General features: G+C 38.0%; 1 protein-coding gene across 8 annotated transcripts in view; it reads left to right on the plus strand.

The window, feature by feature from the left end:
• Ate1 (arginyltransferase 1) overlaps positions 1–24,980 on the plus strand; it is a 132,772-nt gene that overhangs the window by 42,292 nt on the left and 65,500 nt on the right. For all 8 annotated transcript variants that reach the window (XM_052713366.1, XM_052713361.1, XM_052713362.1 and 5 more), the window contains one exon: positions 8,112–8,144. In XM_052713366.1, the coding sequence (XP_052569326.1) occupies positions 8,112–8,144 (33 nt within the window). The remainder of the gene's footprint in view (positions 1–8,111; positions 8,145–24,980) is intronic.

Raw genomic sequence — 24,980 nt, forward strand, 5'->3', positions numbered from 1 at the left:
GAGCCTCAGAGTTGACAGCTTTTAAGAAACGTTGAAGAGAGAATTTAGTTGTTGTCAAATTGTAAACTACTCAGGAAGAAAAAGGAAAATTTGAATGATATCAGAAGCTCTTGACAGTTGTCTTCCTATAATAAATAGAAATTGCTTTTAATTTTCTGAGCCAGTGTTGAGAAATTTACCTACAATGAGTTAAGCACATTTTAGTGAGTGCAAAGCTCATATGACAGGATTAATCTTGCTGTGAGTGCCATTTGTCTTTAGGCTTTCTATTTAGTCTGCTTTTCCCATTAAATCTGAGGAACTATATAGTGAACAGTACTACCTACTGATGCCTAGTCTAAACAAGGAACACTTGTGGTTTTGCTGTAGCAGTTCATTGTGTATACCAAATAATTTTAGGTAACTGCTTGCGTGATTTAAAAGTAGTTGATTTTCGCCGGGTGGTGGTGGCGCACGCCTTTAATCCCAGCACTCGGGAGGCAGAGCCAGGTGGATCTCTGTGAGTTCGAGGCCAGCCTGGGCTACCAAGTGAGTTCCAGGAAAGGCGCAAAGCTACACAGAGAAACCCTGTCTCGAAAAACCAAAAAAAAAAAAAAAAAAAAAAAAAAGTAGTTGATTTTCCTCTAGTTGGTAGTTAAAAAAGTAAAGAAATAATACTTACCCAGAGAATAATTCTGCCTCAATATGTCTGAATACAGAATATTTGTGCTGGTTTATAAGTTTTGGTGCATATATTTCTGGGCTCTTTGTTACAGTCGTTCTAGAAACAGCTCAAAACTTTACATTTAGAGTAACTCCCATATTTCTTTCTCCTGGGTTGTAGAAGAATGTGATTCTTTTATTCACCAAATCATGAATGTTTTAATTCCTTGTATGTTTGTGACACTATGGTAGAAAGATACCTCAATGAATAAGGCATAGTCTTGCACATTCTAGCTAAGAAATTAAAAAAAAAAAGAACTAGTGTTCAAGTAGTTTAAAATAGTGTTGCAGTAAATGCTGCTACACAAGTGTCTGCCATGTTTCTTTGGAGTCCTTAACATAATGCGATAGATATATTTCTGTGTGCTCCTTTTGTTATCTTCTTCTTTTTTTTTTGGACAGGATTTCTCTGTGTAGTCCTGATTGTCCTGGAACTTATTCTGTAGATCAGGCTGGCCTTGAACTCAGAGATCTGCTTGCCTCTGCCTCCTGAGTGCTAAGATTAAGGCATGTGCCACTATGCGTGGCTCTGTATTTCTAGTTTTTTGTGAAACGTCCGTACTAATTTCCACAGAGATTAGACTAGTTTTCATTCCTTACAGCATAGAAAGACTACTCCAGTGAAAGCTTTAAAATGTTGGCGAAAGAAACTGAAGGAAGTACTGTGAGCCAGAAAGACCTCCTGTGTTCATGAGTTGGAAGAATTAAAATAGTGGAAGTACTTGTATTAACCAAAAGCAGTCTACAGATTGATTGCAATCACCATCAGAATTCCAGTGCCATTGTTCATAGAAATAGGGAAAAAAAATCTTCAGATTCGTTTGGAAGCATAAAAATAGCCAAAGCAGTCCTGAGAAGAGAGAACACTGATGGTTTCAAGTTCTGTTACAAAGGCCCAGTAAGTAAACTTGTTACTGGCCCACACAGGCTTAAGTTGTTCTCTGGGACAGAACAAAAGGTCCACATACACCGGCCCAAGCTAAAATCATCGGATTTTTGACAAAGATAGGAAAATAGATGTTGGCGAAATGACAGCTTTGTTAACAGATGTTGCTGGGGAAATTGGATATTCCAAATAGAAGAATGAAATTAGATTGTTGTCTCTCACCCTTCACAACAATCAACTTCAAATGGATCAGAGACTTCAGTGTAAGACTTGGAACTCTGAAACTGTTAGAGGAAATTGTAGAGAAAACTCTTCAAGACAGAGAAATTGGTGAGGACTTTCTGAACAGAATCCTACTTGCCTGGGAAATAAGGCCAACAGTTGACAAATGGGACCTCAGGATAAAAAGCTTCTGTATGGGAAAGGAAGTAGTTAATTGAATGAAGAAGCATCTCATAGAATGGGAGAAAATCTTTGTCAGAGATTCATCTGACAGAGAATTAATATCTAGAATATATTAAAAAAAACCCTCTAAACAGTATGGAAACAAACAATCTAATCAAAACATGGGCTAAGGAGCTGGCAGTTTGTGAAAAAAATAAATACAAATGGCCAATAAACATGAAAAAATGTTCCAACCTCACTATCCATCAGAGGGATGCAAATCAAAACTATATTGAGATTGCAACTTACTCCAGTCAGACTGTCAGTCATTAAGAAAATAAATAACAACAAATGCTAATTTTGATTTGTAGGTTTTGTGGTATTTTCTGCTTATCCTCAATTTATATTATTCTGATTTTTGGAAGGTATCCATTTTTCAAGGTCGATTTGATTTCTGTGTCTGATTATGCATGTGTGTGTAGAGGACAGCAGTTGGTGTAGGGTATCTTCATTCACACTCCAGCATGCTTTTGAAATAGGATCTCTCATCTGTGGTTTTAATGATTTTTTTCTTTTGGAGCCTCTCTAGGAGAAATTTAGAAGTAATTTCCCTCTTAAAAATTAACACAAATCTGACAGGTGTGGTGGCACATGTCTTTAATCCCACCACTTAGGAGGCACAGACAGGTGAATCTCTGTAAGTTCAAGGCCAGCCTGATCTACAAAGCAAGTTCCAGGACAGCCAGGGCTGTTATACAAAGAAACCCTATCTTGAACAACCAAAAAAACAAAAACAGCCGGGCGGTGGTGGCGCACGCCTTTAATCCCAGCACTCGGGAGGCAGAGCCAGGCGGATCTCTGTGAGTTCGAGGCCAGCCTGGACTACTAAGTGAGTTCCAGGAAAGGCACAAAGCTACACAGAGAAACCCTGTCTCGAAAAACCAAACAAACAAACAAACAAAAAAAAAAAACAAAAACAAAACCAACAACGACAAAAAACCCGTAAATCTTAGCTGGATAACATGAAATTTAAAGCAAGCACAAGTCCTTTATCATGTAACTTTGCAAACAATGTCGTAAATGAAAGTCAAGCTTTTTGTAAATGTGGAGTGAGAAGAGAGACTGTCAGTATTCCTTTTAATTCTGGAAGGCAGAGATGAGGCTGGACAGCTGTAGCTTGCAGCATTACCAAGCATATTTGGATCTCAAGTCATGGAAGTGTCTTTGGAGTCTAGCATTCATGGGGCACCAGCTTGGGAAAGTGGCTTGGCTGAAATTGGTTTACACATTAAAAAGAAAAAAAAAAGGCACAATGATTTAAGTGACTCAGATGAACATGTAGAGCCAATGAGATCCCAGACTACAGAACTCATAGTTCACTATTCTTTTCACCAGTATAGATTTTCATTGCCTTTTTTGGGGGGTGGGGTGGGGGATTGAGACAGGGTTTGTCTGTGTAGCCACGACTGACCTGAAATTGCTCTGTAGACTAGGTTGGCCTCAACCTCAGAGATCTGCCTGTCTTTGCCTTCCGAGCGCTGGCACTAAAGGAATCATTGTCATCTTTTAAGATTCCTTGAGGCCTGGTGTTATGTGCAAAGTTCTGGTTAGAATGTAGTATATACATGATTAACCTTTCAACCTAATAAATCTGTGACATGAATTTAGGGAATTTTTTTTACGTTTTTATTCTTTTAATAATTAAACATCTATTAGTTCTCATCTTAGTTTTGACTCACAGTTATGTACAGATTTAATTCTCATTCTCTTGAGAGACTTTAAAAATGGTTCTGGTTGTGTCTTTAGATTGCTCCTGAAGCTTTAAATTTTTTGCAGTGTAATATGAAACTTGGTTCCTGTGTTGACTTAAATTTCTAAGAATTGTATGTTTATAAGAGCCACATTTGTAACATAAAACTCAATTTTATCCTCCCTGAAAACAGCCAGTTTAAGACAGTATGAATGTAAATTGTAGGGCATTGCAAAGGAGTATAAAATGTGACTTAACACAATGTAGAATTGTAGCTGAAGTAAGACTTCCAAATTCCTAAGAGAACTGAGAATTTTACTATGAGGTTGATTCAGCTTAGCAATTGCAAAATGCTAAATAAAGATTTTATTACATTGTCTGAAGTAGAGACATTATAGACCATGTAATAAGGAAAAGGTCAAGGAAATGGGAGCAAAAGAGATGCCTTGCTAACACAAGGAGATTCTGGGTAATTGATATGAACAATTACAGGACTGGAATTCCATTTTGATGGAGATAGCTGACTACTGTTCTTTGTTTTAGAAAAAATTGTTGTCTTCTAATTAATTAATTAGGCTTTTTTGAGACAGGGTCTCACTATCTAGTTCTTGCTGTCCTGAACTCACTGTGTAGACCAGGCTGGCCTCAAACCCACAGAGATCCATCTACTTTTGCCTCCCAAGAGCTGGGATTGAAGGCATGTGCCACTATACCTGGCTGAGAAAAAAAAAAAAAAGGTTTTAATGCAGTTTATCTTTGTAAAAATTGCATTTTGGTATTCAGCATTAACCATGTTTCCTTACTAAACAGATGGCATTTCAAAAACATTAAAAGATTTATCTGTTGAGTGTTTTTAATACAAAGATAAAATAATTGATAATAATTTTACTGAATTTCTGACAAAATTAGAAGTGTGTACTCCTCTATTCTTTCCTCTCCTCATTCAAAACAGTCAAGTCTCAGGAAAAATGGAACTTTCTAAGTATAACTTATAGCTTGGAGAACAGTTTGCGTGTAGAATGCTGTTTAGGAAAACTTAGTATAAGCATTAGTTGCCTCTCTGAAACTGTTAGAAGGTGTCGTGAGACAGGCTACCAGTGATGAATAGCATAGTGGGTACCAAGATCAGAAATCAGAATGCCTCCTTGTAAGCAAGGTGAGCCGTTGCTAGGAAACACAGATGTTGACCTAAATGTTTTCTTACTTTTAGAAGTTTAAAGAATTTTTAAATTGGCAGTGATACATGATATGATGAATTCTAAATATAGACCATAATCTTTACAATTATGATCTTTAAATATACATATGATCTTAAAATACAAGATGTGGGGCGGGGAACAATGGCTTAGTGGTTAGGAGAGTATACTACTCTTCTAGAGGCCCTGAGTTTGGTTCCTAGCACCAGTTTGGGGTTGCTCACAGCCTTTTGTAACTCCAGCTCTAGGGGGGACGGACACACACACACAAAACTAATTAGAAAATAAAATAAATTAGAAAAAATTGCCAGGCATACATAGTAACACACTCCTTTAATCCCAGCACTCAGGAGGCAGAGGCAGTTGGATCTCTGTGAGTTGGAGGCCAGTCTAGTCTACAAAGAGAGTTTCAGGACAGCCAGGGCTGTTATACAGAGAAACCTGGTCTCAAAAAAGGATGATTAAAATTTTTTACACATTTTAGTAAGTGAATCAAATTAACTATTAACTTAAAATCTACCTGCCTGTTTTCAGTTAGATTAAGATTTTTTTCAGAAGGATTCTTTAAAATGGATAGATAAGGAATATAGATAAATAAGGAAGGTGACTATTTTTGCATCCTATTATTTCTAGAGTGATGAAGTATATTCCTATCTGTAAGTCAATAAGAAACTTTGTAAAACATGGTGAAAATGTTTATTTTCTCAATAGGCTTAAATATCTTGAGTAAGATCTTATTAACTATACCCATTGTTTCTTATTTATTAGCATGAATGTACCCATGTTAGAAATGGTGGCATTGTGGTATCAATATGTGTTACTTACTGTGGCCATAGTAATTTTTTTAAAACTGAACTTAAATTTTAGTAGCTTTAATTTCACAGCAGAATTGAACATAATCATTTTCTTGTCTTGTCATCATGCTGCTGTTGGTTGAAAGGGACCTGTTTCTGCTGTCAGTATTAGTGGACATACAAAGTGCATTTTACCAATCATTTTTCAAGGTGTTAGCATTTGTACTGCGAGCATAACCTGTACAATCTTGTTAGGGCTTCTCTAAGTAACTGACTGAAGTGGAACAAAACAACTGGCTTCACCTTCACACTGAGGCAGAGGAAGCGTTTTTGAAATGCTTTTCATGTCCTAGGAATAGTATGTATGTGCCTTGTGATTTGTTACTCTGTTTTTACTGCTTTATGGTTGAAAACTTACATATTTCACATTTTGGCAGTTCAAACATGATGAGCATTTCAAATTTCTTATTTTGAAAACCTGGCATCACTAATGTTAACTGTACTTATTACAAATACACATGCTAGGGTGTGTGTTTGTGTGTGTGTGTGTGTGTGTGTGGGGTGTGTGTGTGTATGTAAATTGTTGGACTTCAAGAAGGCATTAGCTTCCTTAGACAGCATTTACATAGTTCTTGTTTGTTATTTAAAGTGACTGCTCTCTTGATTGATGTATCACATGCTACTTACTATACTTGGTGCGGGCTGCTTAACAAGTCTAAAAGTATATGTATAGCATAGTTGACATGTACATATAGGAGTAAAGCATAGAAACCTTATAATATCAAAGTTCTGGCATAAAAATAAAAACTTGCTGTTCCCTATTGTTTTCCATTGTTAAACTGATCTAGTATCTCAGTTGTACTTTCTGCTTTGGGAAAGAGGAGTGTTTATTGCCATGGTTTGAGCTGTTGCAATAGACCTCAAGACCATACAATTAGCATCACTATAAAATTAATTGTGCCCTGTCAGCATTATGAAGGCAGCATTTTGATTTACCTTGTACTTTCAGAAAAGTTCTAACAATAGAATTGTGTTGGATATTAAAGAAAAAAACTTTACAGTCTCTATACTTTAATGCATCTTGCAGTTTAGAGCCTAGATGATACTAGTAGCTTTGACCTGCCCTGTGTTATTTTAGGAGTGTATTTTATAGTTTGGGGAGGGTGTAGCTGATACTTTTTAAAAACTGTATTAAAAGGGAAGTTTCTTATAGAAAACTAAACTTTGAGTGGAGCTAATCATCTATGAAGGAATCCTCTGTCTTTATCTCTTATACTCATTAGTTTAATAGGAGTAGTCTTGTTTTATTCAACTTCCATTACTTACCTCTACACCTTTCTCCAGTGATGTAGAAGGAAATCCTAGATATTATATACTTTTACTGCTATTTCAGTCCCTTCCTCTTCCAGTTTTGAAGCACAAACCCAAGACCTCCTGCAGGATGGGCATCGAACTATATCCCTAGCTCCTCTCTGTGTATCTCAGAGAGAGTAGAAATTCTTTGTATCCCCTGTGAGTACAAATTAGCTTTGTTATAGAGTTCACGAGTGCTTGGAAACAGGCCTGTCACTACAGCTTACTGTTGTTAATATGAATTTAGAAAGATGAATTTATATTACTTGGATATTTGATTATCACAGTGATTCTCAAAGGGGATTCTATAAATATATCTATGAACACGTGAATTTCCTGTCATCTATATGTATGGACATATGACACTTTGTATTGTCAATAGTTCCTGCCCCTCCCTCTAGAATTGTTTAAATACTGAGAGACAAGCAACATGTAATAGTAATTTAGTGTTCTGTTATCCTATGTGTAAGTCATTAATGAAAGAGAGGTGAAAGAACACAATGGGGAGCAGGAGAAAGAGGAGAACAAAAAGGAAAGGAGGAATAGGGCGTGAAGAGAGATGATAGAGGAAACGTGGCAGTGGAGATGCCACATGCGGGCATGCCACACTCTCACTCCACTGGGTCTTGGAGTGGGTCTTGAGTTCTACCTATTCTTGGCATTAACTAAACCTTACTCTACATTTGAGATCAGAAAGATTGTTGACTCCTTTCTTACTGACTCTTTTTGTTTGTTTGGTTTATGCTCAGAGATTGTGAGATAAAACTTAAAAATGTAACTATTTTAGGACTAATTGTGCTGTATTTGCTTTTACACAAATATTTACCGTTGTTTTTGTGAACTAGTTCAAATAGTTGAGTACTTTTTATGGGCTGAATTGAACTGTGTGCTCTGGATAAATTGTACATTATAGAAAACATTAACTTTGTATAGACTTTGGCTTCAGATGTTCTCACTGGAAAATTATGTAATATTTTTCTTTGTGTGTTCTTTCTTACTGCTCCTTTCCTGGATGAAATTGATCCTATTCAAACTGGACTCTGCAGTTCACAAGATTCCTTTGCAGCTCACCGTTGGAGGTAAGAGATGCTCTCAGATCTTTGTGTTAGCATCACCAGTAGAGTGGCTCTGCTTGGTCTTTCGTCAGGCATTTATCTGATAATTTCGGAGTGATTGTTCTAAAGCAATACAGTTTTTCAGTAATAGTAATGGGATGCACACAGCCATTGTTTTGGTAACAGCGATTCACCTCTGTAATAGCCACTGCCCCTTTAGGTACATTTGCTTTCTCAGTATAGAGAGGAGTCAGCCCTAGATTGTATCTCTGTGACCCCTGTGCTGCTTCATCCCTGCTTAGATCTCTGCCATGTTTCAGCAGAGCTGGGTAGGCCAAAGTGGTCATCAAAGGAGGCTTCACCTGGGTCAGAGACTGGAGGAGCAGAGGACCTGCCTTGCACTGAGCATTTGCTTGGATCCAGGCGTTGTTCTCAGTGTTTCCTTTCCTTCCCATTTAGTCTTCATCCTGGTTCTCTTTGGAACTCAGCCGGGGATAAATTGTGAGGTTAGAACAGTTACTAGATGTTCAGAGGACCAGAATCCTAGCTGTGATTGCAGAGGAGCTGATTGTTGAGACTTAGAAAGGGCAGAGCGGAAAAAGCAGAGCGCTATGCAGAGAGGCTGGACTTGAGGCCAAGCCAGGGCTTTACCTACTAGCCACAGGATACTAACAGTCAGAGCTCCCCTGAGGCAACAGATTTGTGAACAGAATTGTGCTGTTCATATCCTGTAATATTTCGTATTCTCCTCTTAAGCTGGACTCCCTTTATGCTCCAGTCTTAGTTTTGTTTTTGTTTTTGTTCTTTTGCTTACCCTTGTCTTTCTCTTTGCTTCTGTTGTTTGTGTCACTTTAAGAGCCCCTCTTTCTCAGTTCTCAGCCTCAAATCATTCTCCAGTTCAGAGCTGAACCATATATATATATATATATATATATATATATATATAATGGAACTCCCATTGTAGACTAGACCAGGCTGCCTTGAACTCACAGAGATCCACCTGCCTCTGCCTCCTGAGTGCTGGGATTAAAGGTGAGCACCACTATGCCCAGCAATAGCCTTATATTCTTTATGAGACCATCTCTGATCTCCTTACACATTGAGAGTTGTTCCTTTTTTAATGGTTTTTATAATGTTGTTTTCATTTGATTATTGAAACTATTCTTCTTAATGATGAGTGATGGCCTGTGACCAGTTGGAATCATCACTAGGGGAAATGGACCAGACCAGAGAAGCTGGTACTAACCAGGTTTGGTCACATTTTCTAACCCTTCAGTCTTCAAATGGAGGCAAAGTAAACTGTGGAAGGATGCTGTGCTGTGAGTTGAGAGGGACATGGGTGGCCCATGGGCAAGTCATTTAATCCTTCTAGGCTGCAGCTTTTAAATCTGAAGAAGAAAGTAACACTAACTAGGTTATTATAATCAAATGAAGTGAATTGTGGCCAACACTGAGCATAGAACAGGATTGAAAGCTTTGTCTTTTCACCTTTGAATGCTATCAGTTGTAGAAAGAGCTTGCAGTTTACTAACTACTCTGGTTAAAAATTTGGGGCTGAGGGTATGGAGTCTGTAATCTTTGGTGAAAAGTAGAAAGGAAGAACATCATGATCAAAATTGAGTGATTGTATTTTCTGTTAGTTTTCTTCACTCAGTGAAGTTGTTTTGAAGTTGTGCTGCATCTTGGCCAAGTTGATTTTTTTTTTTTTTTTTTTGTTTTTTCGAGACAGGGTTTCTCTGTGTAGCTTTGCGCCTTTCCTGGAACTCACTTGGTAGCCCAGGCTGGCCTCGAACTCACAGAGATCCGCCTGGCTCTGCCTCCCGAGTGCTGGGATTAAAGGCGTGCGCCACCACCGCCCGGCTGATTTTTAAAACAGTTTTTATTATTAGGCTTATTGATACATAGGACAAAGATAAAATAAAGATGGTCACCCTCCCCCCTTCTCTTATAGGAAATACGGTGAGGGTTTCTGTTATTCTTCCTTTAACTTGGAATCCACAAGTGCTGCCGGATGGTTTGCTGGGTGGCAGCCATCCCCAAATCTCCTGCAGAGCTCAGTCAGCTCCATTTCACTCCATGCTGCCTAAGAGGCAAAGCAGAGCCCAGGCAGGAGAATGTGGGAGCCTCTACCTGTGTCATTTTACTGTGAAGCTTATGTTTTAGCCAGAGATAGGCGTGTCACCTTCCACATTTTAAGAACAGAAAAAATCTTTTCAGTAGGCAGTAAAATGTGGGAGACTTGCAGTTGACAAACTGACTTTGAGCTTCACTTTGTCCATAGTAAGTCCCATGAATGAACCAGGTCCCTTTGTTGTAAGTTCTGGCCGTTTAACTGCCACATGAATCTAATGAAATTGTCAGGTTATAGTAATTACATCAGTAATCTGATACGTTGTCACTTGAATGGACCATGTGTGGAGAGTCAGTTACTTCTCTCTGTGGGGTTGACCCTTTTTCATTCCTGAAGACTAATAGTGCTCATTAAGCTTTATGGGAAAGGAGCTTTTATCACTTGTCAAGTCAGGCAGCATATTTCTATTATATTTCTAAATTTGTGTGGCTGTGTGTAACTGCTGATGTACACTTTCCTGCTAGGTTTAGTGGGACTTCTGCCTTATAGCATTTTTATTGACATTTCTGAGTCTGAGTTACATTTTGTGTGGCACCACTTACAGATGTCTTCAATTAAATCAGGTAAATAAATGGGATTTTGTATTAGAGGTCAAAAGCTTCTTGACATTCTCTTTAGAGTCACATTTTGCCAGCCAGCCCAGTAGGCTGTGGTCCACTGTGATGTTTAGAAAGCAGAGAGGTAGCTGCAGCACAAGGTAACACACATGAGGTCATGTGTCACTGTGAGGACTTGGGCTTCTCTTCCGGTGTGTCCTGCTGTTAGGAGTTTTAATAATTACTTACTGAGAAGCTAGCATCTGTAATAGCCAGGATTGTGCTTATCACATTCCTTATATTAATTCTCACAGAATATGTACCTCTTACGATGAACACTGAGCCCAGAGAGGTAGAACAGACTAGGTAGGTGCTGAGAACCAGAGCTGACAGTATGGGACAAAGTGGGAAGGGGGAGATAGGATGGCACTGCTGGGAGGTGCTCACAGTCAAGACTCTCTCTTGAAGGAAGCTAGCAATCAGAGATGGAGTTAGTGAGCTTCAGAACAGGATTTAGGAACCTCTGCAGTGTGGGCCTCTTGGGCTTTGCTGTGAGCAGTGGCACTGACCATGGTTGGAAGCTCAGCTGCATCTCTGCCTCTGCCCACTAGATGCCAGTAGCACCCTCTTTATCACTGTGCTAAGCACAGAGCTGCAGATGACAGACTTTGCCCAATGTCTCTAAGAGCCAGAATTGTTCCTCTTGAAAATCATTATGGGATGTGTGTAGGGAGAGTTAATGAGCCAATAGTGAAGAAAAGATACAGTGGTAAATGTTTTCAGCTCAATGAAAGATAAGTAGGAAAAGTGAAATAAAAAGGTAAACAGGACAAATATAAAAAACTATAAGATGAATGGCAAGATGGCTCACTTTAATCCTTTTAATTATTGCAATAAATGTAAAAGCCTAAATCAAACTTGGCTGCATGGGAACTTTTACCTTTGCATTGTTCCAGGCTATCCTGTGACTATATATGGCTACTGTATTATATTTGATTTTTTCAGATTTTTGTTTTCGTTAAATCCCAATAGCCATACTTGGCCAGTGGTCATACTGTTGTACAGTGTAGGGCCACATACTCCTGTTAAAGTTAGAGATTGTCAGACTAGATAAAAGAATACAAGCAAGCTCTACCCTTAAATATGAAGATGTGGATGACTTGGAGGTAAAAGGCTGCAGTAAGATGGTCCCATGAATATTTACCATAGTAATATTTGATGGGCTGTCTTTAAATCACAGTCTTCAGGATGGAAACTGAGGGCAAAAGCATGCTTCATAATTAAAAAAAAGTCAAGTTATTCTAAAATGTGAACCATTCCAAATAAAAGCCTCAAAATAAAAATAAAAACTAGGGGTTGGGGATTTAGCTCAGTGGTAGAACCCTTGCTAGAAGGCCCTGGGTTTGGTCCTCAGCTCTGGAAAAAAAAAAAAAAACCTAATAGAAATGGGAGAAATAGTCAAATTCAGTGACAGATAAAGATTTTAGGACAATTTCTTGATACTTTGAGAGAAAATTTAGACAAAATTACAAGTAGTCTAGAAGACTTGTACATTGTGGTCACAACTTTACTTAATGGATGTCTGTCAATACTATACCGTTGCGTGACAAAAAGCCACATTGAAGTCAAGCAAGTCATAAACTATAGATAGTATGGCTCATTGGTAAAGCAGTCCCTGCTCTAACTGACTTCCCAGCTGCTCCTGTTGTTTTTGATTTTCCCAGTACTGGAGATTGGACCCAGGGCATGGAATAGCCTAGGCAAGTAATCAGCTACTGAGCTACATCCCTTCATTGCCCAGTTTTAAAATTGTAAGTTAGCATACAAAGTGATGGGTTTCATTGTGACATTTAAAATAGGTGTATTTTTCAAGTACATAAGGATAGTCACCAAAGCAGAGCATATTCTGGACTATTTTACAAAGTTCACTAAATTGAAAAGGATTGAAACTGTAATTAAATTGGCATCAAGAACTGGCCACATGCTTATAGCACTTTAAAAATAACAGGAGAGCTTCGTGAAAAGTGGGTAAGAGACTTGCTGTTGTGCTTCTCCAGAGGAGGTATGTCTAGAAAACATAGGAGAAGCTGTCCATTGATATTCACTGGAAATGAAAGTTAAAACCACAGTGAGAAATCACCATGAACTCACTTAATGGCTGGAATCAAAAGAGAGATTGGCACGCTGTGGAGAAGTCCGAACTCTCTTAACTTTTCTGATCAGAAGGTGAAATATAGAACCATGGTCTGGCTATTTTCCAAGACATTACAGACACTACTATATGATCTAGAAACCCATTCCTTATGATTATGCCTAAGTGAAATAAAAATATTTATCTTCATAGGAAATCATGCATGAATGGTTACAGCAGCATTAGTTATCATAGCCAGAAGCTAGAAAAAATTCAAACATCTGTCAGCAAGTGAATGAATACAGTGGAATAGTAGTCAGCAATAAAAAGAGCTTGGATGACTCTTGAGGAGACTGCAATAGACGACATAAGTCAGACACAGACTTTATTGTGTTCTTTTTATGTGACTTACCCAACAAAGAGAAATTGATAGTCAGAAAGCAGGTCAGTGATTGTCTGATATTGGTAACATATGTGGAAGGCTGACTGCAGATGGGCTTGGGAATTTTACAGGTTATAAAAAAAAAAGTGCTAAGATGCTGGAGAAATGGCCCAATGAGAAAGAGCACTAGCTGTTTAGTTCTCAACACTCAAACCATTTGTTGCTTCAGCTTCAAGGGATGCAACACCCTCTCCTGGCTTCTGTGGACAATTGTCTTCATATTCACATATCCATGCAGGTACTGACACACACACAGACACACACACAGACACACACACACAATTTTAAAAAAAAGTCTTTAAAAGTTCTAAAGTCAGATTGTGGTTATAGTTTCAGTTTCATAAATTTTTTGAAAATTCATAGAATTTTATGCTTAAAGTGACTAGTATTATGTTATACAAAGGTATCTCAGTAGAAGTAGATGTATCATTTTATCTTTGAATTCTCAAAGAATTGTAGAAAGATCATCTGACATGGCTGGGCATGGTGGCACAGACATGTAATCCTAGCAATTGCAAGTGGAGATAGGAGGATCAGAAGTTCAAAGGCATCCCCAGGTAAGCAGTGAGTTCAAGACCAGCCTGTGCTACATGAAAACAGAGAAAAAGGAAATCTCACTCAGTTTGATATCCTCTCCATTACTGTATCCTTCAGTGTGGAATGTTAGCTATAGTTTTATTGTTCATCAAGATAGTAGTATAGGGCTGGAGAGATGGCTCAGAGGTTAAGAACACTGACTGCTCTTCCAGAGGTCCTGAGTTCAATTCCCAGCAACCACATGGTGACTCACAACCATCTGTAATGAGATCTGGTGCCCTCTTCTGGTCATACATGCTGTATACAAAATACATAAATAAATCTTTAAAAAAAAAGATAGTAGTATATGTTGAAATTGATATACTTTAATTAATATTTTAGCACTGTTTTATTAATGCTCATAATATCAGATCACAAGCCATGAATACTCTCAAAACCTTTTAAACAGTTTTTTAAGATTTTGTTTTTGAATGGGGAACTGTTTGGCTTTTTGCAAAAGACTTAAAGTACTCTGAGAAGACACAAGAACCTCACTGTCTCTTCAGTCAACATACTATTGTGAGGTAGCTTCTGTACTGGGTTATTTATTATCAATGGTCAGAATTTTTTAAAAGGGAATAGGGATACAGAGACCTGGCTCCTGTAGAGAGGGAGAGAATTCAAAGAAGGTCTGGAGAGATGAGGGGGATGGAGGCCAAGTTGTTAAGCTGGAGGGGTTCAGATAATTTTCCTAAGTATGGAGGACACTGAAAGTCAGATATGCTGAGAGCTGGCATGAGCTGGAATGCTGTGGGGATGAGGCTAGGAAGAGGGTTGAGCCTGGGAGTTGACGGGAGCTTTTACCTGTTTATTAAGTGCTTGGGCCCAGTTTATTTAAAGAAGTAAGCCAGGTAGAAGGAGGTACTCTACAAAAGCATAGTTGTTTGTAGGTGATGGTAAGCCGTCTCTTGGTGGTACTGAAAAATCAGAAGAGGAAGACTAGGCTGTGGCTTGAACCACTGGGCCAAAACAGAGGAATAGGGTTTTGTTGCTTGTAGCTGTATATGTTAGGAAAGAGTCCTGTATTTTCAGACTGTGATCCATACACCTGTATGGGAAGTTGAGTGGTATTGCTCAAGGGCACCAATTAGAAACCTGGACAGAATCATCAGGACTGTCATTTGAGTACTGTCTCCTTCCCTTGGATTTAAGGCCTGTTGGGCAGTTCTGGCTCAGACAGAGCTGCTAGTAAGTACAAAGGGGTTAACTGAAGACATCATTCCTTGTCTCGAGTTCACTTTGCTGAGTACAATGTAAGCACATTGTGTGTGTGGCCAGATAATACTCCCAAAGCTTATTGATCAGGAGGGGATGTACTTCAGTTAGGTTTTGGACATCACATGATTATTGAGACTATAGTAGAAAATGTGTATTGCTTAGTGTAATGACAATTACTGAAGTCTTTTCCTGGAAAGAACCTCAGGAGACTAAAATGTAAAAGTTGATTTTGAGAATAAAGGAAGCACACTTAAAGTAGAAATTCAAACACTAAATAGAAAAATGCCACAAATTTGTCTTGTTCAAGTTTTTTCTGCACAAACTTGAGTTAGTTTGGGGATCTTGAAAATTCAAGATATGTTCTTGTTGGACTAGCTAGTATTCATCATCACTCCCAAGACCTTTTTAAACTGTGTTCAAAATTAGGGTCATCTTCCCTGACAGTTTTCATTGCCTATTAGTTGTGCATGAATGCTTCAGAAAAGGCTTGAATAGTAAATCCTGGGGTGGATTAGTTTCCATGGGGACATCAGTCTTGTTTGATCTTGGCATTCATTGAGTTCTCAGTCTGGGATATCACCATGGAATATGTTTTCCTATAAGAAGGACTGGAGAAGCAGGAGTTGCCAATTGAACAGCATTAACCAAAGCTCACTGTGTAATTCAAGGTGTGTGTTGTAGAGCTCAGTAAATACTGTAGTCAGGGTTCGGAATTCTGTTACTTTTTGTAAGCCATTTGAAGGTGCCTTACTTTGTAAAGTCTTTTTATTGGGAGAGTTAGGATTTAAAATACACAAAAATCAGATTAAGGCAAAGTATTTAGCATTAGCAATTTAATTTTTAAAAACTATAAATTCTAAGGTAAAAATACTTTTTTCTTTCTCACTTTGGTACATTTATTAAAACTATTTATGATAAGTCCTTCATCATTTACCTAAGCTTTGTAAAGTTCAGTTAATTTATGTCTATTTGTGATACTTCATTGCTTTTGGTTTTAAGTTATAGATGAGTGAACCTTTTTTGCTTTTTTTTGAGCATTTGAATTCCTAAGAAATACATTTGTTTGCTCTTCCTTTGATTTTGCAATTTGCTGAAATGTCTTAGTTCTTTGTATTGAATAGCACATGTGAGTCCATTGTAACTGTTAGCATGGTGTACCACAGAAGCTGTGTCCACTGGAAAAAGTACTGACCTGAGATGGAAGTCCAGCTTTTGTTCCTTCCCAGCATGTCCCCAAATTGACTTAGTGACCTTGGACAAATCTCTCAGCACCTTGTTTTCCTCAGCTGTGTAAGAATGTCCAGAGGAAGAGTTCTCAGGACCGAGCAGGTTAAGCAGTGTGTGAGCAGATCTGTTGCTTTTCAGGCTCAGGCATTATAAACATACACGTCAAGTTCACTCCCTGCACCTACAGCTTCCTGTTCTCCATGCTCAGCTCTAGGCTCACTGTCTTTTTCGCTGTTCTTTTATGATCTGGCACAAATTGCTACTTTACTCTAGAATAAGCCTACTCTGTTTTTTTCTACAAAACAAAAGTCATCCATCTCCTTGCATATTCAGATGTATATATCTTATTTTTAAATATGGTTTCTTTTATCCTTATTAATAAAGCAGTGACTTGTTTTTCTTTTAGTAAAGTAATTTCTCTTTCATAAAGAGAACTGGGCAGCTAGAAGTCTTTTGAGAACTGTTTGTTACATACAGGCATTGTGGCCAGTAGGAGAAGGCATAAATACAAACGCTATCACTTCTTGAACATCCCTTTACACTTGTTGAAGTGGCAAAGATGAGCATGCTTACGTGACCCAGTGATGCAGTAGTTATTTAGAGTATATCAGTAAGAAGAAAGGGGATGTGAACTATATGCTCATTAGTGATTTATTTATTTTTTTTTTATTTATTTATTTTTTTTTTTATTAATTTATTTTGCAATACAATTCAGTTCTACATATCAGCCACGGATTCCCAAGAAGAAGAGTGATTTATTTTTTACTATTACTTAGAGACTGTGGGATTCCAATGAGGGCCCATTCTGTTTCTTGATCTATATTTAAAATTTAAAATTATTAAAGGGTTTTAGAATTTGTTTAAGCTGAAACAAAATATAATACCTAAAATGTCAGTTGTTTACCACCAGAAATTATTAGGGAATTGCAAATCTAAACCATAAAGTATCACTTGGTACCCAGTAGGTTAACTTTTAACAAAAACTAAGAAATAGTGTTGGTGTGGGTGTGGAGAAGTTGCAGCCTTTGTGTATTATTGGCAGACATATAAAATGGTGTAGTTACAGTGGAGGAACGTTCTTTAAAAACTAAATTGAGCTCAGTGGGTGGTGAACATTTTTGGTCTAAGCACTGTGGAGGCAAGGGCAGGTGGATCTCGGTGAGTTTGAGGCCAGCCTAGTTTTCAGAACAGCCAGGGCCACATAGTGAGAGGCTGTTTTTAAAAATAAACAACAAACTCAAAGCAAAACCAAAAAGATGACCTGTGCTGTAGCAGTTCCACAGGAAAGAAGGGCAAGTGTAGCAGTGATTGTAGCAGCTGTTCATAGCAGCCACAAGGTAGATCAACCAGGTGTCCATTGATACATGAATGACTAGGAAAGTTACACTGGCATGCAGAATACTGTTCACCTTTCAAAAAGAGGGCAGTTCTCACACATTGGAGGGAACTCAAAGACACTTATGCAGATCACAAAAGGACAAGTACTGTACTATTCTCTTTAAGGAGGCACTTATCATAGATGATCAAGACATACCACTTTACTCAGTTTTCTACTTAAAAAACATTTAAAATGCTATATTTTATGTATATTTTACTGTAATTAAAACAATAGTTTAAAATAATTAAACATGCCAGTATTATAGTTCAGTTTAGGTGAATACAAATTTACATTTAAAACATTTTAAGCATTCTATATGACTAATGTTAATGTGTAGGTGTATGTGCACGTGTCTGTATGCATATGTGGATCCCAGAGGACAACCTCTCAAGTGTTGTACCTCAGGAGCCATCCACTTTACTTTTTGAGACAGTCTCTCACTTGGCCTAGAATGTGCATGGTAAGCTAGCCTGGCTAGCCAGTGAGCCCGGGGCCTAGCTCTACACCCCAAAGCCTGGGATTATAACCCTGTGCCACCATGCCTGGCTTTTCCGTGTGGGCCTGGGCCTGTAACTTAGGTCCTCATGCTTGTGTAGCAAACCCTCTGTAACTGCAATTGCTCCAGCCCAGTGCTAGCTACTTTGATGCAAGCTGAGGTGTAGTTTTAGATGTTCAGTTAAACTGTTCTCATTAGAAATAAAGCCATAGCCGGGTGGTGGTGGTGGCGCACATCTCTAATCCCAGCATTCACGAGGCAGAGGCAGGTGGATCTCTGTGAGTTGGAGGCCAGCCTGGTCTATATAGTGAGCTAAAAACAAAGAAATATATCTATAATCTATTTAAATCCAGCGATACTGCTTACAAATTTGAGAAGATATTACTTTTTCCTTAAACTAAGAATTTCATGCCAGTTGATTTTTCCAGAGTCACCGTAATTATGTGTATTTGGATTGTTACAATTTGTTTCTGAGCTGTTAGTTTCTATAAGGAGCTTGTTTTCTGTGAATTTGAAGACTTTGATTTATTACCTGCTTATCTCAATAAATCAGTTTCACAGAGCTCATACTTGACTATAATTTGATATCACCTGTAAGTGGGAACTATTTTACATAGAAATAGAAGGAAAAGCTTTTCTGATTATGGACAGACATGTAGAAAACTTTTAGTTCTGTAACTAGCCATACATCAAACACAGTGGTTTCAGGTCACAAAGAACTGTTTTATTAATTGATTAAACTTACAAGTACACAAATAAAAATACTAAAAACCCAGGTTCTCCATTTTCAGTTGTTTGAAAGAGAATAATTCTTCATCACCCATCCAACATGACATCAGATCCAACTCTTGGTTCAGTAGTGGGAATACAGTCCTGGTCCTGGAAATGGAAACACAGACCTAGGAAAGAGAAGGACATGAAGCAAAGAATGAGCAGTGATAGATAGCACTGCATGGGAACCACCATGGGGTGTAAGAACAAGTATGCCTTGCTGAGTGCATCTCATGTGTCCTCCATCCAGTGAGCTCACTCAAGCTTCTCCGGAGATGACCTCTAGGGCTCTTAACTGTAATTTTTAAAAAGATAAAATAGTGTTCTCACCTAGACAGTGTAAATACATGTCTCATTTAATCGACTTGTTATTTGATACAAAACCAGTAAACATTAAAACTGATTCAAAGATCATTTGCAGATATAATTTAATGAAATAAAGGATTGAGATTAGATTGCTAGGTAGATTAAAACAACTACTAATTATCATATAGGTGGTATACTCACATTTGGAATTACTCATTCCCTTCTAAGAACTCCACAGGTTAACCTCTGTCCCTACAGAGTTGTAAAATAAGATACTCACAAGAAAACCAACTGTAGATTTTTGTGTCCTAGAGGAACCATTTGGGAGAGGTGGTTTGGGGCTGCTTTGGAAGGGAGGGGAACTCAGGTTCTGTTCTCTGAAGTCTTTCTCCCTCCCCATCCTTACCCTCTTTTGAAAATACTCTCAACTGACTTCCTCTTTGCTAGTTACTCTGAGCCTAGCAGAGTTTGTTTGGAGCATCACTGAGGCACAGGAAGGCAGGTTGGTGAGGAGACAGGTGTACTTTGTTAGAATAAATAAGCACCCATTTGGGGAACAGTTTGGCTGGAAGTGAGAATTGGCCTATTAATATTCATGTCACCTCTCCATGGTGCTTTGGAAATGGATATGCACCTCATAGCTCATTAATCACTAAAGTTAGGCCATCTTTCCCCTGAATTCAAGGTGAATTTTCTTTTGTATAGCAGAGGGGAGCTTTATTATTTTTTCCTGTTATCAGCTAAATCCTTGAAATGGAGGAAACTTGTGAACATTTTCTGATTAATTCCTTTACAGATCCTAAACTGCAAACTGCAAACTTGGAAAAAAACATTAAGTATTGCTAAACCCCTCACTGACTGATTTATGAGCAAATTAAAGGTAGCTGCTGTATACATGACTTTGCTTTTAAGTGACCTAACTGTAATTCTGTAAACGCTTTGGGAATGTGCCATTCAGAGTGAGCAAAAACTGACCTAAGCTTGCTTGTTTGTCTCCTTTATTTGTATCTTACCTTTGTTTCTCAAAACTTAAATAGAAGGAAAGCACCAGTATGAATCCTGTTTGTGTTACGTTTTTTAATTTTGTACCTTATAGTTTATAGGCTCCTCCTCATATTTTGAAGATACAGGATGTGGTTCATGCATTGATGCATGTGTCAGAGGGTCCTCAAGACCAGTGCTTTTTTCATAGTGCCTTCCTGACTCTCACTCTCATGAGTGTACAGTCTGTTTTCCAGAGGATCCATGATGGCAGCAGATTAAATTCAGAGGCTGACATGAGCATCAGGTGATCTTCTAACACAGATTTGTTAAAAAAAAAAAAAAAAAAATCCAGAACTATGCAGCTTTCCGTATATATTGTTTTTTGATTTTGGAAAGTACAGTGTTTTATGTTTTCTTTTTTGTTGTTTTTAACCACAGAATGAATCAAATATATTAAATTTATTGTTAATTTTAAATGAATTATTAGATCTATTTCTTAAATTTCACTTTTGTTTTCTAATTGATAAATATCTGTATATATATTCCATTAGACATGAACTCTTGGGTGTTCTCTCTACTTTTCTGAATATAAGGGGGTTTGAGGCCATGAAGTTTGAGACCTGTCAATTTACATGATGTTTTTTGGCTTTAAGACAAATAGCCCTTCACTTTTTTCCCAAATAGTGTGCTTTCCTATGTAATATGTAGTTTTTTCCTCCCACTGTGCTTGTGATAGCTGAGTAATGTTGACAAAGGGCCTTAGCTAATGAGATTTAAGACATGTGATAGCTATATATTAATGAAGTGGGATTTCAAGTCAGTAAGCACTGGTAACTTGGGGTGCTTCTCTAGCAAGGGCTCCTGAGCTTCCTGGAAAAAAAAACGCGGGGAGGGGGGTACTATTCTAAGACTTAGCTCTTTCTGACCTGGTTGACATGATGGTGGAAGAGGAGAGTATTGTCTAAACTTTTGATGTTGTGACAGGATGATGTCACCTACAGAGTTCATACTAGAGAAACATGCAATTGAATTACAAAAACAAACAAAACAACTCCTGACCTCCCTTATGCATAGCTATCTTCCCTTGACTCAGGGCAGAGTATCTATGTAAATTGGCATTTTTCTGCGTGGGAGATTTCCCTCTGTTCTTTTATTATTTTTTCAATGATACATAGTAGTATGGGTGCACAGGTTATATATAGATCACTTTTATTTTGCTGCTTTAAATAGTCCAGCAATGAATTGGCTCTTTCAGTTAACTCCCATGCCTCTTTGAGTGCGGATCAGTTGTTTGAGTACTACCTCTCTGACACTGAGATCCAGTAAGCTCATTTTGTATAGTTCCTGCCCAGTCCTAAAGTCAGCCACCTCTCCTCCTAGCACTGGTTCCTTTGGTTGCAGAAAATGTACCAAGATCTTGGCAGTACAGTCTGCTCATTTCTCTTGAGGTGTTTCTTTCAGGCCCTCTCAACTGACAGAAAAAGAAATGTGTGTGTATAGTAACTCATGAGTGTGTACATACTTATAGTATGCACATTTCTGTGTGTAACCATCTGTGTTTACAGCAAGCCAAGCGTGAGTTCTCACATTTTCAACTAAAATCCATCATCACTTGGATCACTCTTATCACAGCAGTGAGAACCTTACCATATGCTGTCTGTTTGCTTGTTATACATATAGCAGTGTCAGAACTGCTAACCTGTCCCCACATGGGAAGCAGTTTTATCAAAGTACAGTATTTATATGTACTTCCTTTTGTTCATCCATTAGACCCCTTTCATTTCCAGATTTACTTATTTCACCTTTTTTCTCTGTCCAACTCTTTTCGTAAGACTGTTCCATGCATTTATACTGCAGTTATATTTATTGTTAAAGTCTCTATGTTTTCACAAGACCTTCTAAATGATTTGCAAAATTTTTCATAATTACATTTACTCTTTTATTTAAAGTGCTGAGTTTTAGCTGGGCGGTGGGTGCTCACACCTTTAATCCCAACACTTGGGAGGCAGAGGCAGACGGATCTCTGTAAGTTTGAAGCCAGCCTGTTCTACAGAGTGAGTTCCAGGACAGCCAAGGCTACAGAGAGAAACCCTGTCTTGGAAAACCAAAATAAGCAAACAAATAAATAATAAAGTGCTTACTTTTGATAAAAAGGCATAGTATAGTGTCTTTGCGGTTATAATGTCATACTGAACAGTCTCATAACTTAAAGGACCTGTGTTTCATCTATTAATCCCTAGTCTAGACTTCTCAAACTCCTCATAGTATGAAATAAACTGTGCATACTTTTGCCTTTTTTTTTTTTAACTTTTGCCTGTTATACAGTGTAATTGTAATTATATAGGATGCAGACTTTCAGACTGGCATTTTTTACTTAGCAATATGCATTTTAAGTGCACGCTCTTTCTCTCTCTCTCTTTCACCCTCTCCCCCCTTTTCCTCCTTCTCTCTCTCTCTCTCTCTCTCTCGTGTGTGGATTTCCTTTGTTAATCAATAATAATACATTATATGGATGAACCAGTTTATCCATTTATGTATTGAAGGATGTCTGGGTTGCACTGGTTTTGGCCAGTTAGGAATAAATGTATAAACATCTTGTGAGGTTTTGTCTTTAGGTAAGTTTTCAAACCAAATGAATAAGTACAGAGTGTGATTGCTGCTTTTTTATGCTCAGAGTATGTTTAGTTTTGTGAGGAGTCCCTGAAGTGCCTATAACTGTTTTGCCTTCCCAACATCAGAGAATGACTTCCTCTTGCCCTGTATCTCTCCTGACGTTTGTTGTCCAGCCAGTGTGGTATGGTGTTCTGATATGTAGGACTGCTTCATGTTCCTTGTGTAGATCTGTGGTGATGGTGAGCATTGTCCCTTGTGATTAAATGCTGTCTTTCTGGTAAAGCATGTGTTCAGATCTTTTGTCCATTTTTAATTTGGTTGTTTAGTTTCTTATGGTTGAATCTTTTTTTTTTTTTTTTTGGTTTTTCAAGACAGGGTTTCTCTGTGTAGCTTTGCGCCTTTCCTGGAACTCACTTGGTAGTCCAGGCTGGCCTCGAACTCACAGAGATCCGCCTGGCTCTGCCTCCCAAGTGCTGGGATTAAAGGCGTGCACCACCACCACCCGGCTTATGGTTGAATCTTAAGGCTTTGCACATTTTATTAAATATGTCCTGTGGTGTGACTTTGTTTTCTTAACAACATTTCTTATAGAGCAGAAGTTTTAAATGAATTTAATAAAGTGTGTACAACTATTTTTTTCATGTATTTTGTTTTTGATGCTATATCTGAAACCTCATTAACAAAGCCATGATCACCCAGATTTTCTCTCCCAAATGCCTTTGTCTAGAAGTTTTCTAGTACTGAATTTGACATTTGGGTCTGTGATCCACTTTGAGCTCACTATAATGAAAGGTGGATGTCCAACTGTTAAGCACTGTTGTTTGTGGAGACTTACCTTTCTCTACTGAATTGCCTTTACTCTTTGTTCAAGGTTACTGTGTTTGTTGGATTTGTTTAGTCTGGTTTGTCTATTTATTGTTCTGTCAAGACAATCACAATGTCTTCATTCCTCAGTAGAGTTGGGTGTCCTGAGCCTTTTGTCTCACATCCAACTTCAGAATGAATTTATCGATACTCATAAAACAGCTTGTTGCAGTTGTGATTGGGATTGTACTGTCTGGGCAGCAACTTGAAAATAACTGGCATTATAACAGTTTTGATCAAGAAAAATGTGTTGTTTCATTTATTTGGGTCATTTATGATTCCCTTTATAGATGTTTTGTACTTTCTTGTGTATAGATTCTGTGCATATAAGCTTTAAACTTAGCTTTTTTTTTCATTGTGTTTAAAATTTTATATTCTAGTCATCATCATTATAAAGAAAAAGAATTTCACATCTTAACTTCATTCTAGGCTTTGCTATAATTACTTATTAGTTACAGTTTTTTTCTTTGTTCTTTGGGATTTTTTTACTGTCATGTCATCTATAAAGAAAGACAGTTGATTTTTCTGTTCTTCTTCACTCTGAATTAATCCCCTCATCTCTTTTCTCCTCCTCGTCTTCCCTCCCCCCTCTTCTTCCTCTCCTTCCTTTCTTCCTTTCCTTCCCACCCCATCTCCCTCAGGACTTGCACATGGTAGGCAAGCACCCTACCACTGGTCTACTTCCACAGCTCCCTTCAGTCCCTTCCCCTGCCTTACTATATTAGCTGGGATTTCAAATCTGATACTGAATAGAGTCAGCTGAATTCATAATCATAAGTGGGGAAGGACAGGACCTGGTTTCTTGATGTTAACTGTGCTGTTCGCAGTGGTTTCTGTGTGTTATTAAAGAGCTCAAGAAATCTCTTCCCTGTCACTTGTTAGCAGATTTGGTCAGCTGTTGAAATGTGCCATGTATTTCCTGCACTGATTAATGTATCACATTATTTTCTTTTTGTATTCCTGTGGAGGAGGTGGATCACATTGCCTTCCTCTCTTTCTTTTGCCCCTTTCTTTAATTCTTTTCCTCTCCTTCCTGTTCTCTTCATTCCTTCTTCCTCCTTCATTCCTGTCTATCCTTCCCTTTAAAAAAAAAAAATGATTTTTTTCATGCCAAAGCACTCTTTATTGGAAGGTGGTCACAACAACGCAAAATTTTAAATGTATTAACCTGAACAAGATTACTTAGA

This window comes from Peromyscus californicus, unplaced genomic scaffold (genome assembly GCF_007827085.1).
Source record: "Peromyscus californicus insignis strain IS unplaced genomic scaffold, ASM782708v3 Scaffold_4__1_contigs__length_199733344, whole genome shotgun sequence".
NCBI lineage: Eukaryota > Metazoa > Chordata > Mammalia > Rodentia > Cricetidae > Peromyscus > Peromyscus californicus.